This window comes from Salvia splendens, chromosome 4, assembly GCF_004379255.2.
Source record: "Salvia splendens isolate huo1 chromosome 4, SspV2, whole genome shotgun sequence".
Classification (NCBI taxonomy): domain Eukaryota; kingdom Viridiplantae; phylum Streptophyta; class Magnoliopsida; order Lamiales; family Lamiaceae; genus Salvia; species Salvia splendens.
In genome coordinates, this window is record NC_056035.1 from 4,229,871 (window position 1) to 4,244,317 (window position 14,447).

Consider the following 14,447-nt stretch of genomic DNA (forward strand, 5'->3'; position numbering starts at 1 on the left):
CTTGGCATAATCTATATACTCCACATTCTACATATAATAATATTAGAGTAAAGGCCAAAATTGGTCCTGAACATATAGCCATTTTACGATTTTGGTCCTAAACATTATCTTTTGGATTTTTTGGTCCTGCACATATGGACATTTGATCATTTTGGTCCTCCGTCAATATTTCCGTTAAAAACTAACGGTCAACATTATCTTTTGGATTTTTTGGTCATGCACATATGGACATTTGATCATTTTGGTCCTGCACATATGGAATTTTGATCATTTTGGTCCTCCGTCAACATTTTCGTTAAAAACTAACGGTCAACGGCCGATTTTTGACTAAAACAATGGGTTAGGTCGGGTCGTGTTTGGGTCGGGTTTGGGTTATACGTTAAGAAAAAAATAATATTTTCTTAAAATCTAAGCATAATATTTTCGTTAAAATCTAAGCATAATATTCTTAAAAAATTAATTAATATTTTTTAATTAATAAAATTAAAGTATAGTATTTTTTAATTAATTTTTTCATGAATTTGAAGAAAATATTATGCTTAGATTTTATTAAAAATAATTTTTTAATTATTTAATTTTATTATATAGATTTAATATTAATATACTTTAATTTTATTATTTTGATTAAAAAATGATTATTTTAATTTGGTAATTTTTTATTTTATTATGTAATATCATAAATCGTATAATAACATCATGTTTTAGTCGTTATAATATTTTTAATCAACAAAAATAACTAAAAATTAAAGTTTTATAATTTTTTAATTAATAAAAAATAATTATTTTTTTTCTTAACGTGTAACCCAAACCCGACCCAAACACGACCCGACCCAACCCATTGTTTTAGTCAAAAATCGGCCGTTGACCGTTAGTTTTTAACGAAAATGTTGACGGAGGACCAAAATGATCAAAATTCCATATGTGCAGGACCAAAATGATCAAATATCCATATGTGCAGGACCAAAAAATCCAAAAGATAATGTTGACCGTTAGTTTTTAACGAAAATGTTGACGGTGGACCAAAATGATCAAATTTCCATATGTGCAGGACCAAAATGATCAAATGTCCATATGTGCAGGACCAAAAAATCCAAAAGATAATGTTTAGGACCAAAATCGTAAAATGACTATATGTTCAGGACCAATTTTGGCATTTACTCTTGAGCATTATTCTATTAATTAATAATTACGTATATTATATTGCTCATCATAAAAGCTGCAATGTTCATCTTAAACTGAAGATTGTAAATAATATATTTGCTCATTTCTTAATTTTTTCTTTTTATTGCTTTGTTATTGTTATTTTTTTTTCGTTTCCTATTCCTTTTATTATTCTGTGTTTGATCTTTTTTACTGCTATTCATATTTTAAAGATGCATGTTTTAATTAGTAACTATTATTGTGGATTAAGTAAAAGCCCAATATAGGGTTATGATAGTTTGAATATGAACTAAAATAATTTTAAAATGACATTTGTATTTGTATGAACCAGAAATGTTATTCTTGTAATAAAAAATTGACTTCTGTATAATTGATTATTTGATTATGCATTATAATTTAATTTTTGTTTCATCATAATCTTATTAGTAACTTTATTTATATATCCATCCTAAATATCAGTGTGTCTTATAACTAATGCACTAAACATAGATAATTTACTTTCAAAAGAACTAGAAATTTTAAAATTTTATATTTTTATTTATAAAAAATAGGACTTAATCAATACCAACCAGTCTTAACCTTAAACGGCGAACAATATAATTATAAGATAACCCGGTGTTCATTATAATGAATTAATAACAAACTTATAATGAACTTCACATTTTTAAATTATGTTAAATGACGTCATTATTTTTAAATATTTGAATTCCCTATAATGATTTATAAATAAAGTTGTAATGAATCCCGCATTATTTTATAATAATGTGTTTGGCGTTTAAAATTAGTTTGGTATATATATACTTCATTCGTCCTACGTTACTTGATTCACTTTTTATCTACATTATTCTCTCTCTTACTTTTTTTTCAATTTAAGATCATTTTTCTAAACAAGACTGCCAAAAAGAAATCTATTAAATAGTGCGGGATGGAGGGAGTATTACAATAATATATAACCATAATACTCAAAAGTCTACAATTAGCAAAAAGGCACCAACGAAACAGCACAATATCATACTCTAATAGCATCCACAACCGTGCTCTTGCCAGTGGCACGGTTGTGGGCCCGGCCCCACTTTTTCTACCTGCTCTCTGGCAAGAGCACAACACCCACAGCTGTGCTCTTCCGCAAGGACGAGCACAAATAATTTAAAATTCAATTAAACAATAACATTTCCATAATAATAAAATTCATTAAAAAACCTAAATAAAATTACAAATGACAAATAAAATAAAAACGACATAATTAAAAGCCTAAAAATTAAAAATTACATAATTAAAATACTAAAAATTAAAAAAACTACTACTCGTTGCCGAATTTCATCCTCATGTGGTTGATTAGGTCTTCTTGTAACTGAATGTGGGTTCGGGTATCGCGCATTGTGTGTCTTGTCTCGATTCTCTGGCCAACCGTCGTATGCTCACCTTGGCGTGGGGGAGACCTCGCTGTTGAGCTTCCGGCTTCATCCTCGTCGTAGAAGCTAGCAGCCCTCGGCCCTTCGTTGGCTATAATCATGTTGTGTAAGATAGTACACGTGAACATGATGTCGGCGATATTATTCACGTACCACAGCCGAGCCGGGGCCTTCACAATGTTGAATCGGGCTTGAAGGACCCCGAAGGCTCTTTCGACGTCTTTCCGCGCGGACTCTTGACGCTGCGCAAAAAGAACCCGTCTCGGGTCGTGCGGGTTGTGGAGCGTCTTCACGAACGTCGACCACCTTGGGTAGATACCATCGGCGAGATAGTAACCCATGTGGTATGTATTTCCGTTGATGGTGAAGTCGATCGCAGGTGCTACACCATTCATCACATCATTGAAGAGTGGTGAAGAATAGAGCACGTTCAAGTCGTTGTTGGCTCCGGCAACGCCGAAATATGCATGCCAAATCCATAGGCGGTACTCGGTGACCGCCTCAAGGATAAGTGTTGGGCCGCCGCCTTTGTGACCGCTTAAGTGTTGCCCCCTCCACGCATTCGGGCAATTCTTCCACCTCCAATGCATGCAGTCAATGCTACCAAGCATTCCGGGAAAGCCATGGACTGATTCGTGAAGATGAAGCAACCGTTGGCAATCATCGGTGTTGGGTGCCCGAAGGAATTCATCCCCGAAAGCTGAACGAACGCCCTTGCAAAAATTCTTTAGACAAAGGATTCCAGTGGACTCACCGATATGCAAATACTCGTCGAAGATGTCGGCCGTTTGCCCAGTAGCGAGTTGTCGGATGGCACCCGTACACTTCTGCAACGGCGTGATACTTTGCCGGCCGGCTGCATCTAGACCTGTTTGGAAGAATTCAACACGTGCGGACAATGTGTTGACAATTCGCATGAACAAGCGCTTTGACATACGAAAACGGCGCCTGAAGTAATCTGCCGGAAACCGCGGCTGGTCGGCAACGTAGTCGGTAACGAGCCTTTCGTGGGCTGCCTCCCGGTCACGATGGATGTAGCGACGATTTGATCTAGTTCGTTGAGGAGGAGGAGCGGGGGTATTCGCCGCGACATATGCTTCGTAAGCGGCACAATGTTGTTCGTAAGCGGCACGATGTTGTTCGTAGTTATAAAAAGTTATGATTTTATATTCACATTAATTTTGATTTTCTCACATTAATTTTGATTTCAGATTCATTATGTATTGATAGTAATGCAAAAGCACCTCAAATACATTATTTGAGGTACTTTTGCATTATTTTGGTCCTTTTTATATTCTTTTTGGAATTCAAGTAGTCTAAAAACTCTGGTGATATATTTTTTTTAGAAAATGCGCAAAACATGTTGTCTAGAATTTTTTTTAGTTCACTATAGCTTCAAAAGTTATGAAGTAAACAAAAAGCTTTTTATTTAAATAACAATTATTCCTCATAATTATTATTATCATACAATTCACAAAATCTAGTAATTCATTCAGGCATATATGCTGCTTACAACTATTGGGTAAAAATTCTTGCCTAATTCTAAATTCTTTTGTATTATGCATTAAAATAGTGGCCATGATGGCATGATTCATAATAATGCAAATAAATGAAATAGTGACCAACATGCAATATATTCTTTTCTTTTTCTTTCGTTATTTGTATCTTTTCATGACCCTGGAAGAAGTTTCTTAACAGTTGATCAAAATAGGTGTCACAAATTGGTAAGATGTAAGACAGAGAGCTACGTATTAGTAGTATATATTGTCTTGTGTTTATCAGAAAAAATTACTTCTACATACTAGTAAAAAAATAAATGTAAATTCGAGCTAAAAAAGGCAAGGAGTTTAAACTAGAGGCTTATTACTGTGATTGGTTCATACAGTATATTTAAATATTTAGTAGTAGTATCAAATAAAAAAAAACCTACGAGTGCCTTCTCCCGTATGTATCCCACGATGAGAACATTGCTGATGTAGATTTGATTCAGAAGAAGTATCAAGAACCACACAACATTAAAGTTGCAAAATTAAACATGGAAAAAAAAATCAAATCATCATAATGCATGGTTACAAGTTTACAACATTAAAGTAGAAAAATTAAACATAAATCAAATCAAATTACCATAATGGTTACAAGTTTCGACATATTTTATATCAAGTTTACTATACTGGGTCTTTCAATTAATGTTAGAGCACCCACAATGGGCGCCCGATGGCGTCCATCGTCCTCGGGCGCGGACGACCCATTGTGGGTGCCTGCCATCGAGTGCGCCCGAAGCCCACGCCCGATACATCGTCCGCGCCATTGTGGGCGCGGCGGACAATAGGCGCGGACGATGGCACGCATTTTACTTAAAAAAATGCATTTGCCAGGGTTTGAACCTGTGTCTATTGCTTGGAAGGCAATAATCCTAACCATTGGGCTACACACACTAGTTGAGATATCTTGAAAACTAAATTGTACATTTATTAAGATGAAAATGTGATAAAAATTATTTTTTATAAAATGTATTAATTTTTATAAAATGTATGTAATTTTTATAACATGAATTTTTCTAATTTTAAATCCAATTACATTACTAATAATGTGACTCTACTCTTGACTAACTCATAAGCATATGAACATTAATTTTTATAAATGAATTAGAGTTTTTTCCCAATTTTTGTAGTTATTTAAATATTTAAATAAAAGAAAATGCATAGGGCGCGGCATAGGGCGTGCTTTAGGGCGCCCCACTGCAGGTGGAGGGTAGGAGGATAAAACTGATGACGTGACGCGCCATAGGGCGCGCCTTAGGGCGCCCCACTGCTAATGGTCTTATTTTAACTCTCATATGGCCTATGGGATTTCTATGACTAGTGCAGATGTAAAACTATTTAGCACCACTGAAGATATATGTTTTCGAGCACCATCTAGTGTTCCTGCTGCCGGTTAATTAAGTAAATCCGCAGTTCCGGTTTGAACCGGAAACCGGTGTGTTTGGTGCGGTTCGAATGTTTTTTTTTCCTCGGTTTTTCATAGATTTTCACAATTTTTTTTATTTCTATTTTTTCGATTTAGGATTGAAACCGCCGGCGTGAGTATGGTTCCAAATTATGTAAAACCCGAATCAGATCAATAGTGAATATGGTTTCTAATTTGGAAGGTGTGGAACCGCTGATACAATTCCGATCCCAATTAATATCAGTTCCGAGCATTAAGCTTAAGCACTAAAGTAGTACTAGTACTTGAAATTCCTGCAATTATAGCAAAGGATATTGGTACGCGTGGCGAATAAAATAATAAAAAATGAAATTAGAGATATCAGAATAGAACAAAAATATTCCTAAATTCGTATATTTACTTATATGGATTCTAATCTGATCCAAGGCATAAATATTCTGAAACCCTTCTTACAAGTTCCAACTGTGAATCAGGACGTGTATATGAATATGAATCAAGATTTGTTTGATGAAACATTTGTAGTTTATCAAATGAAAAGAAACTGTGGCACCATTAACTCAGATTGACACTCATATAGTAGTAGTGCATCGGAATATAATTTCTAGACTAGGATTCTTAACACGTCATTTAGGATTGAAGCCAACTTAAAGGACAATTCCCCCAATAATTTTTTTTTATAATCAGGATAATATGTGTTTCCCATGATCTATACTTGATTCTTGTCGTTCCATGATGTTAGATTCAAGAGAATTGGATATATATATTTTTTATTCGGACACGCACCATGCATGATGCATTATCAGACAAGAAACATGGCAATCTCTCACTTCACATTCATGAAATTGAAAATGGAGATGCTTCATCAGCATGCATTTGATTTCATTCATTAATTCAAAATATTCAAATGGATAAAGTTGTAATTTGTAATTATATGTTGAGTGTGTGTATTACCATACAAAAAATTATACTGTATTTAATTATAGTTACCCATCAACTTAAAACTACTACTCCTATTTTCAAATTCAATCTAGATGATTGTACCACGTTGTAATTCGACTTAAATGATGTTGTACTTATCCTTACAATGACTATAAATCGCCACTTTAAATAGTTGAAGTCTTATCATCCACTAGACGATGTTATTTCTTTGTTAAACGCAACTGCAAATTAGCCATGCTTGCTTAATGTGCCAAAAACTAAGATTCACACATTTATTACTCCTATCAATTATAGTAATACACTTATTATTTATCTACATACGTTAGTCATTGCCGTTTATAATCAAGACGTATGCTATTTCAAAACGTATCACTAAAACTAGATAATACTCTAAACAGTATAAATAATGATTGTGGGCAGAAAATCTTTCTCTCTCATGGCTAGATTGAGCTGTCACAAAATATTTCGTTTCTGTCGTATCAAGATGCTATATACTTTTGCTTCATTTTCATATCATTCAAATTTAAGTTCTATTTTTTGTCCACATTTGCTACATAAAATCTTGCCTTTTGAGATATCTCAGTCACTTCTCTTGCCTTTTTTTTAAAGGGGATTTGGTGTTTTATATAATCAAATGAAGTGGATTAAGGCCGTCTTATTTTGACATCGCATACACACGCATCTCCAAAGTGCCTAAGATCAATGATTGGCCATCATTTTCTTATAAATAATGGATCTATTCCATTATCTAACAGTACTTGTGTTGTGTTTATGTACGTTTCTATCTATTCCTACTGATGAGACTTCATAACACGAGGTCTTCAGTTTCTTGTGTACACGGACTCAATATATTTATCACATTATGGTTGCGTTGTTATTTGATCCCGACTATGTGTATTGCGTCATGCTTTCATTAATATTATATGCTACTAATAGCACGTGTAATGTAAACAAATGAATAAGGATTTGTCCTGTACACGGAATCGGAATTGAAATGAAATTAAATTCTACAAAATTGAATTTGAAAGAATTGCATTATATTTTAATTTCAAATCATTTGTTCGGTAAAATGATATTGTAATTGTCTGATTGATATGAAGTGTGTGTGCGCGCGCACACACACATGCATTGTGTGTATAGTGTCAATGTGCCCAATTTTATAACTTTAAAATTCCAATTATCTAGTTGTGATAAGTATTTGATATTAAATTCAAATTGTGGAATTGAAAAATTATAATTCAATTCCAAATCCAAGTACCAAAATTGGATTTGGAATTGACTTGGATTTGGAATTGAAGGCTCAAATTCCAACTTTGCAAGCTCAATTTATGATATCAAACAGAGTCTAAAACTATTTTGTAATAAATTTTTTTTTGAAGAAAACGATAATTAGGCTGTAGGAGAGGGTGGTTTGAGTTCCACTCTTGCAAATAGGGCCCAATGGTTAGGCGGCCCATCAGAGCCAGGCCGATTTTTTTTTCGAAATAAATAAGGAAGATATTTGAGCCATATTTTATTGAGTAAGTACTATTTTGATCATAAACATATGACTGATTTACGATTATGGTCCAGAATATTCACTTTTTGAAAATTGTATCCAAGACATACGAAAACGTTGTCGAATAGGTCCTTTTTTAACGGTTTCCGTCATTTTTACGGTCAACCGTCAATTAGTCCAAATTTGACCCGATTAGACTTAATCTGAGATTATTAGTAGTTTAATATTAAGTTAATTATTTTACTAAATAACTCATTTTTTAATATTTAAATTTGAATAACAAATCTTCTAAATTTACTTAATATCTCTTAAACTTTTCATAAAATGAAATGTCAAACTCTCTCTTCTCTCTCTTTGATCTCGTCACTCTCCTAAGAAACCCTAGTTCCGATTCCAACCAATAACCAGCCGATTTCAAGCGATTATTGTGTTGGTTTCCATGAGTTGGGAGTCGCCGTACCCAAACTTCCGTTGCAGCTACGGTCTCGCGACGTGAAAGTTGCATATGCTAGGAAGAGGAAGTCCACACATCCGCCTGAAAATGAAGCCGAAGAAGGTCTGTCGGCTACTTGTAGTTCTGAAAAGAACAATTCTTTGAAGCAAAACTAACAAGGCACGTCGGCAGCGTTGGGGTTTCTGTGTTATTCTAACCCTAGTTCTCACGCGGAAGTCCATTCTTCTCCGATTCCTGAAGTTGAAGACGGCATTGAATACTTGGTTTAATTGGTTTTTGGGTTTTGATGGTGTTAGGGTTGATGCAGTGCCTATGACAACATTTCTTTTATATGTAATTCGGCGCTGGGTGTGGTTAAATGTTCATGACCAATTCGAAGTAGAAAATGAATATGAAGGACTACTTTGTCTTGTAATTTGTTGTCCATTTATTTTATTTAACATTTACATGTAATTCTAAAAATATATTAAAAAAATAAATCAAAATTAGCTACAGTAATAAAAATCAGCTAATCGGGTCAAATTTTCACTAATTGAAGGTTGACCGTAAAAAATGACGGAAACCGTCAAAAAGAACCTATTCGACAGCATTTTCGTATATTTTGGATTCGATTTTAAAAAAATGAATGTTCTGGTCCGAAATCGTAAACCAGCCATATATTTAGGACCAAAATAATATTTAACCCTATTTTATTTATAATTCTTGAAGCCCAATAAGAAAGATATTTTAATATACCGATAAGATAATCACCAATTATGGTGAAATTTTTGTCATGTCATTTTCTTTAGATTAAAGAAAAAAGATAGCTCTCTCCAGTTATCAAAGAATTTCCAACAGAACAAGAAAATTTATATGCCTCCAAGATTCTGACAGAGCAGTTACTTTAACACAACCAATTCCTAGTCATTTTGAGCATTAAATTACACAACTTAACACGTTTTTTTAAATCATTATAAACCTCTTTTCCTTCAAAAAAAACCCCCCTCTTTTAAACAAAATAACAATTCCTAGCTATCACCAAAATTCTCAATATAATAATTCCATTCAAGTAAAACCTTTTATATATAAATATATGTAAGGAAATGTCATGATAAAACATTTTTCCGTAGAAAATATAGACTGCTTTTTTAGGGAAAATTCTGGTACTTCGAGTTACAAAACTTAAAAAGGATAATGATCTAGTCTTTTGTCATAATAGAGACAAATTTATAGTTTTGTATTATTTCTATATATTTTTTATTAATTTGAAAATCTTCTTTAGATTATTTTAGAATCTAATCAATAAATTGTAATTATCGTAGAATCTGATCAAAATAAATTGCGATGATCTTAGAATCTAATACTCCTACAAACTTAAGTATTATCATTATTTATAATTAAATCAAATTTTTAGATAAGATATGCAATTAAATAGAATACAATTATGGGAAAAAAGGACATCGTGATATATGAGTATTATGTTAAAAAAACTGTATTTTTTAATTAAAAAACAAGCGGCAGACAACTATAGCAATTAGACCATTTCCAAAGTTTTCATTATGAAAATAACAAGTATACACGTGGAACTAGCTGGCTCGATAAAACCGCCAAAATGCTATAGAATTATCAGTTATGTAATTAATCTAAAATAATTATTTATCCATTTTAACAAAATAAATAAAGCTAAAGAGTACACAACTCTCTCTCTCTCTCTCTCTGCCAAATCTCTGTTCAATTTTAACCAACTTAACGTCGTCTATTGAGATCGGAACCTCAATCCAACTCATAACGATTCACATTATTCACACACACACACACACACACACACACAATTTTTTGAATCTAATCCCAACACAATCACAATCATCATCATCGTCTGGAATAATGAAAAATGCAGCGGCATTGCTTTTCAGATCAGAGCATGATTCGGCCGACGACTCCACCAGGATTTTCATGCCCTCGTCGTCCGAGATCGAGACGAAGCCTCTCATTTCGAAAACACCGAGCTACACGAATCAGAATTCCACTTCCGATCAGAAGAAGAAGCGGCGGCGGCGGCGCGTCCTCAGCGAGACCTCCGTCGTCACCCTATCCTTCGGCGGCACCCGGCGGAGGTTCGGGCGGATGACGATTGCGCCATCCGAAACCTTTCTCATCACTCGCCTCAGCTTCAAGCTGTTGGCCCTTCTAGGGTAAAATGTTTCTCTATGTTTTCGGATTTGAAATGATAATGTGTTTGGATATAATTTGTTGTTTGCAATTGCAATATGAAATGTAATTTCTACTTATAATTGGATTGTAACCTAGAAATTTGGGGGAAATTTGTACGATTAAGGATATAATCTCAGTTATAAATTCAGAAATAGTAGTATGATATATAAGCTCACAATTGAAATGGTTTCTGACTCTAAGTAACGATTATATTCTTGCAACATGCTTTCTAATCGTTTATGATCATTCAGGGTAGGCTACAGATGGATCATGAGATTCATGGCACTTGGTTTCTATGCTTTTCTGCTCATGCCTGGTTTTATTCAAGGTCCGCCTGAGTTTCAATCTGCCACTCTATTTGATTGTTTTGCAAATCCTTGTGGTAGAAGGGGTGTTTCCTAAATGAGATTTACTTCTGTCTTGCAGTCGGATACTATTACTTCTACTCCAGTAGGGTACGTAGAAGCATAGTTTATGGAGATCAGCCTAGGAATAGGTATGGTTTGATCTGCTGCATTCAACTATGTTCTTTGTATTCTGTTATGTAATGGGTACCTCGTTTACTAGTGCAGGCTTGATCTCTATTTACCAGAGAATAAAGATGGGGCGAAGCCAGTTGTAGCCTTTGTAACTGGTGGTGCATGGATCATTGGGTATGCTCTCTCTGCATTTGTAAACTAATTAATGTATATGCCGGAATAGATGAATTATAGTATCTTTCTATTTACCAGAAACGAAATGGTGATAAACTGCTGAAATTTGGTTCTAAGGAAGTATTATGTACAATTACATAGGTAACAGAAGAAAATTATAGTTTTTACTTCTGAAATATGTAGGGAGGAACTCTAGCTATGCATAATAGTTTTTACTAACACTTGCTTGTGCCTTCTGATACAGATATAAAGCATGGGGTTCTCTTCTGGGGCTACAGCTATCAGATAGAGGTATCATAGTCGCTTGCATAGATTACAGGTAACACGAGTGTAGTTATCTTTTTGTTAATGCTTGTTCAATCAGATAAACATGTTTAGTTAAGAATTATCATCGCAGATCCATCTGGGTAGTGCATTTCTTTCCTGGAATTCACATTCTCGCCCTCCTAAGCTCCTTGTGTTTACCGGAGATGCTACAGAATATGATTTGATTGCTGTCCTGTATGCAGGAATTTTCCTCAAGGAACAATTGGTGAAATGGTCCAAGATGCAGCTCAGGGCATCTCATTTGTGTGCAAAAACATTGCTGACTATGGAGGCGATCCCAACAGGTTGTTTTGTTTTTCATCAAAATCCTTTTCTCACACTTAGATGTGTGCTACAGATCCCAAAAAACTGATCCCTAGTTCTCTCATTGCTTAGAATCTATATTATGGGACAGTCAGCTGGTGCACACATTGCTTCTTGTGCTATATTACAGCAGGCAATCAAGGAGGCTGCTGGAGAGACGATTACTTGGAGCGTATCTCAAATAAAATACTACTTTGGTTTATCTGGAGGGTAAGATTTAAAGTTTGAATCAGTGCAACATGTAACTCATGCAACTAACGCGTGCATTCTAACCTTACAATCCATTTTCTTTGAAATATGTGTGGCATGAAACATTTATGGATAGGTATAATCTATTCAATTTGGTAGACCACTTCAACAGCCGAGGTTTATACCGCTCACTATTTCTAGGGTATGAACTATGAACTTTGCCTCGTCCCTTGCAACCATAGATGCTTCCTGTCTAGCATCTCACAGCCGGTTTATATTACTTGCACAGGATAATGGAGGGAGAAGAATCTCTACATCAATATTCTCCAGAAGTAGTGGTGAAGGATCCAAACAGAAGGAATGCAGTTTCTCTGTTACCTCCTATAATTCTGTTCCATGGAACTGCTGACCTCTCAATCCCCCCAGATGCCAGGTCTGTTTCTCATGTATCACATAAATGAAGACTGTTTTTTTCATTTTGTTGTGACATTGAAATGTAACAGAGCATTGGCATAGGGCAGAGGCCTAAAACTCTTGTTGATATTGCATATTTGCAGTACAAGTTTTGCTGCGGCTCTTCGAGATGCTGGAGTTCAATCTGAGGCAATTCTCTACGAGGAGAAGACACACACAGATCTGTTTCTTCAGGTAGCTAAAGATTCCACATTCAAGAAAATGCTACTATAGGCTTTGAAAGTTGAAACTTTTACACACATGTTGGAAAATATTTCCTGACTATTTGCATTTTAAAATGTAGGATCCTATGAGAGGTGGAAATGATGATCTGTTTGAAGATTTGATAAGACTGATTCACGGCGACGATGCTGAAGCTCTGGAGAGAGACGTGAAGGCACCTCCACGGCGACGCCTAGTGCCTGAATGTATGTTGAGATTAGCCCGGAAAGTCAGTCCTTTTTGATCATTTTTAGAGTTCAGTTCATTTTTAGCAAAGGATAGCAGTATTTAATGCATGCGTTGTTGTTTATTGCATTTAGGTTAGTGATGACCCATTTCATTTCTACTAAATTACTCCTACTATATTATGGTTTAATTTATTTTGATCGAGCCCAATATTTTATATAAGTCTCAAGCCCAAGAATTTCGTGTGTAATGTAACCCAATTATCATTTATGAGCCCAAAATATTTGTCTGATTATACTGGTCAAATAGGAGTAGTTTCTAAGATTTATGTAATCATGTTCAAGTTGCTTAGTGACTAGTCTAATTCACACCATTGCAACCAACTTTATTGCAAAAAACTCCAAAAATATTACGGCCACTAATTTCAAGCAATGGAGATAGATTTTAAATTATGGAGAACGTTATAACTACAACATGACATCATAGACTTAGAGCATCCGCAGCGATGGGATTTGTCCGTCCGCGCCAGCGGCAAGGACACCCCTATCCGCCGCTGCGCTCTTGCCGCTGGCACGGCGATGCTCTTAGCTAAGAGCACGTCCGTGCCAGCGAGCAAGACGACGTGGCGCGTTTTTATTGGCCGTTGGCATTTTCTTTTTTAAAAAAATTGAAAATAATACCAAAAATTACAAAATAATTTCGGATTCCAAAAAATATAGCCGTTTTATTACCGTTTTTTAAAATATTTTTGAAATTTAAAAAAAAATAATCCCAAAATCATTTATAAATACACACATTCATCATCCATTTGGACGAAATTCGGCCACTTATGAATTTAATTATGTAATTTTTAATTTTTAAGACTTTAATTATGAAATTTTTAATTTTTTAGTAATTAGTAATAGTATTTTGGGTATTTTTAATGCATTTTAATATTGTGGAAATGTTTTTATTTAAATTGAATAATAGAATGGTGGGACCCTTGAGCATGTCCTTACAGAAGAGCACGGATGTGGGTGTTGTGCTCTTACCTAAGAGCAGAGAGTAAAAGTAGGTCCGGACCCACATCCGTACTCGTTAGCAAGAGCATGGATGTGGATGGTCTTAGTCTCTCACTACCCAACGTTGTCATATCAACTTAATTAATACTACTACTATTTCAATATTTCCACAACGCGGAAAATTGACTTGTTAACTTTTTGTGGAGTATATAAATTAAATGTTAGCTATAAAAATGCGTAAATATATTAATGATGGTTAAATTTTCGTAAGATGTTAAATGATTAGCTAGGAAACAATCAGGTATTTACTTTATAATAAATTGCAAAAATAAAATAAAATACAAAGTTTAGTTAAATTTGGGTCTACCGTGTAAATTTAAAAATTACTCAAAAACTATGAAATTTAGATTTTTTTTCGCAATTACATTAGACAACGAAAAAACGTTGGTACAATTGTAAATGATATGTGAGCTGAGAAATCATACAATGTTTGTGAATTAAACGAGGAGTGGT

General features: G+C 34.4%; 1 protein-coding gene across 1 annotated transcript; it reads left to right on the forward strand.

Moving 5' to 3' along the window:
• The first annotated feature begins 8,962 nt into the window (after window positions 1-8,962).
• LOC121800322 (probable isoprenylcysteine alpha-carbonyl methylesterase ICMEL2) lies at window positions 8,963-13,155 on the forward strand. The gene is made up of 12 exons (XM_042199897.1): window positions 8,963-9,004; window positions 10,073-10,581; window positions 10,852-10,928; window positions 11,027-11,096; window positions 11,173-11,253; window positions 11,498-11,572; window positions 11,763-11,864; window positions 11,956-12,093; window positions 12,209-12,274; window positions 12,362-12,505; window positions 12,630-12,720; window positions 12,830-13,155. The coding sequence occupies exons 1-12, from the start codon at window positions 8,963-8,965 to the stop codon at window positions 12,989-12,991; spliced, it is 1,557 nt and encodes a 518-aa protein (XP_042055831.1). The 3' UTR covers window positions 12,992-13,155.
• Window positions 13,156-14,447: the final 1,292 nt, after the last annotated feature.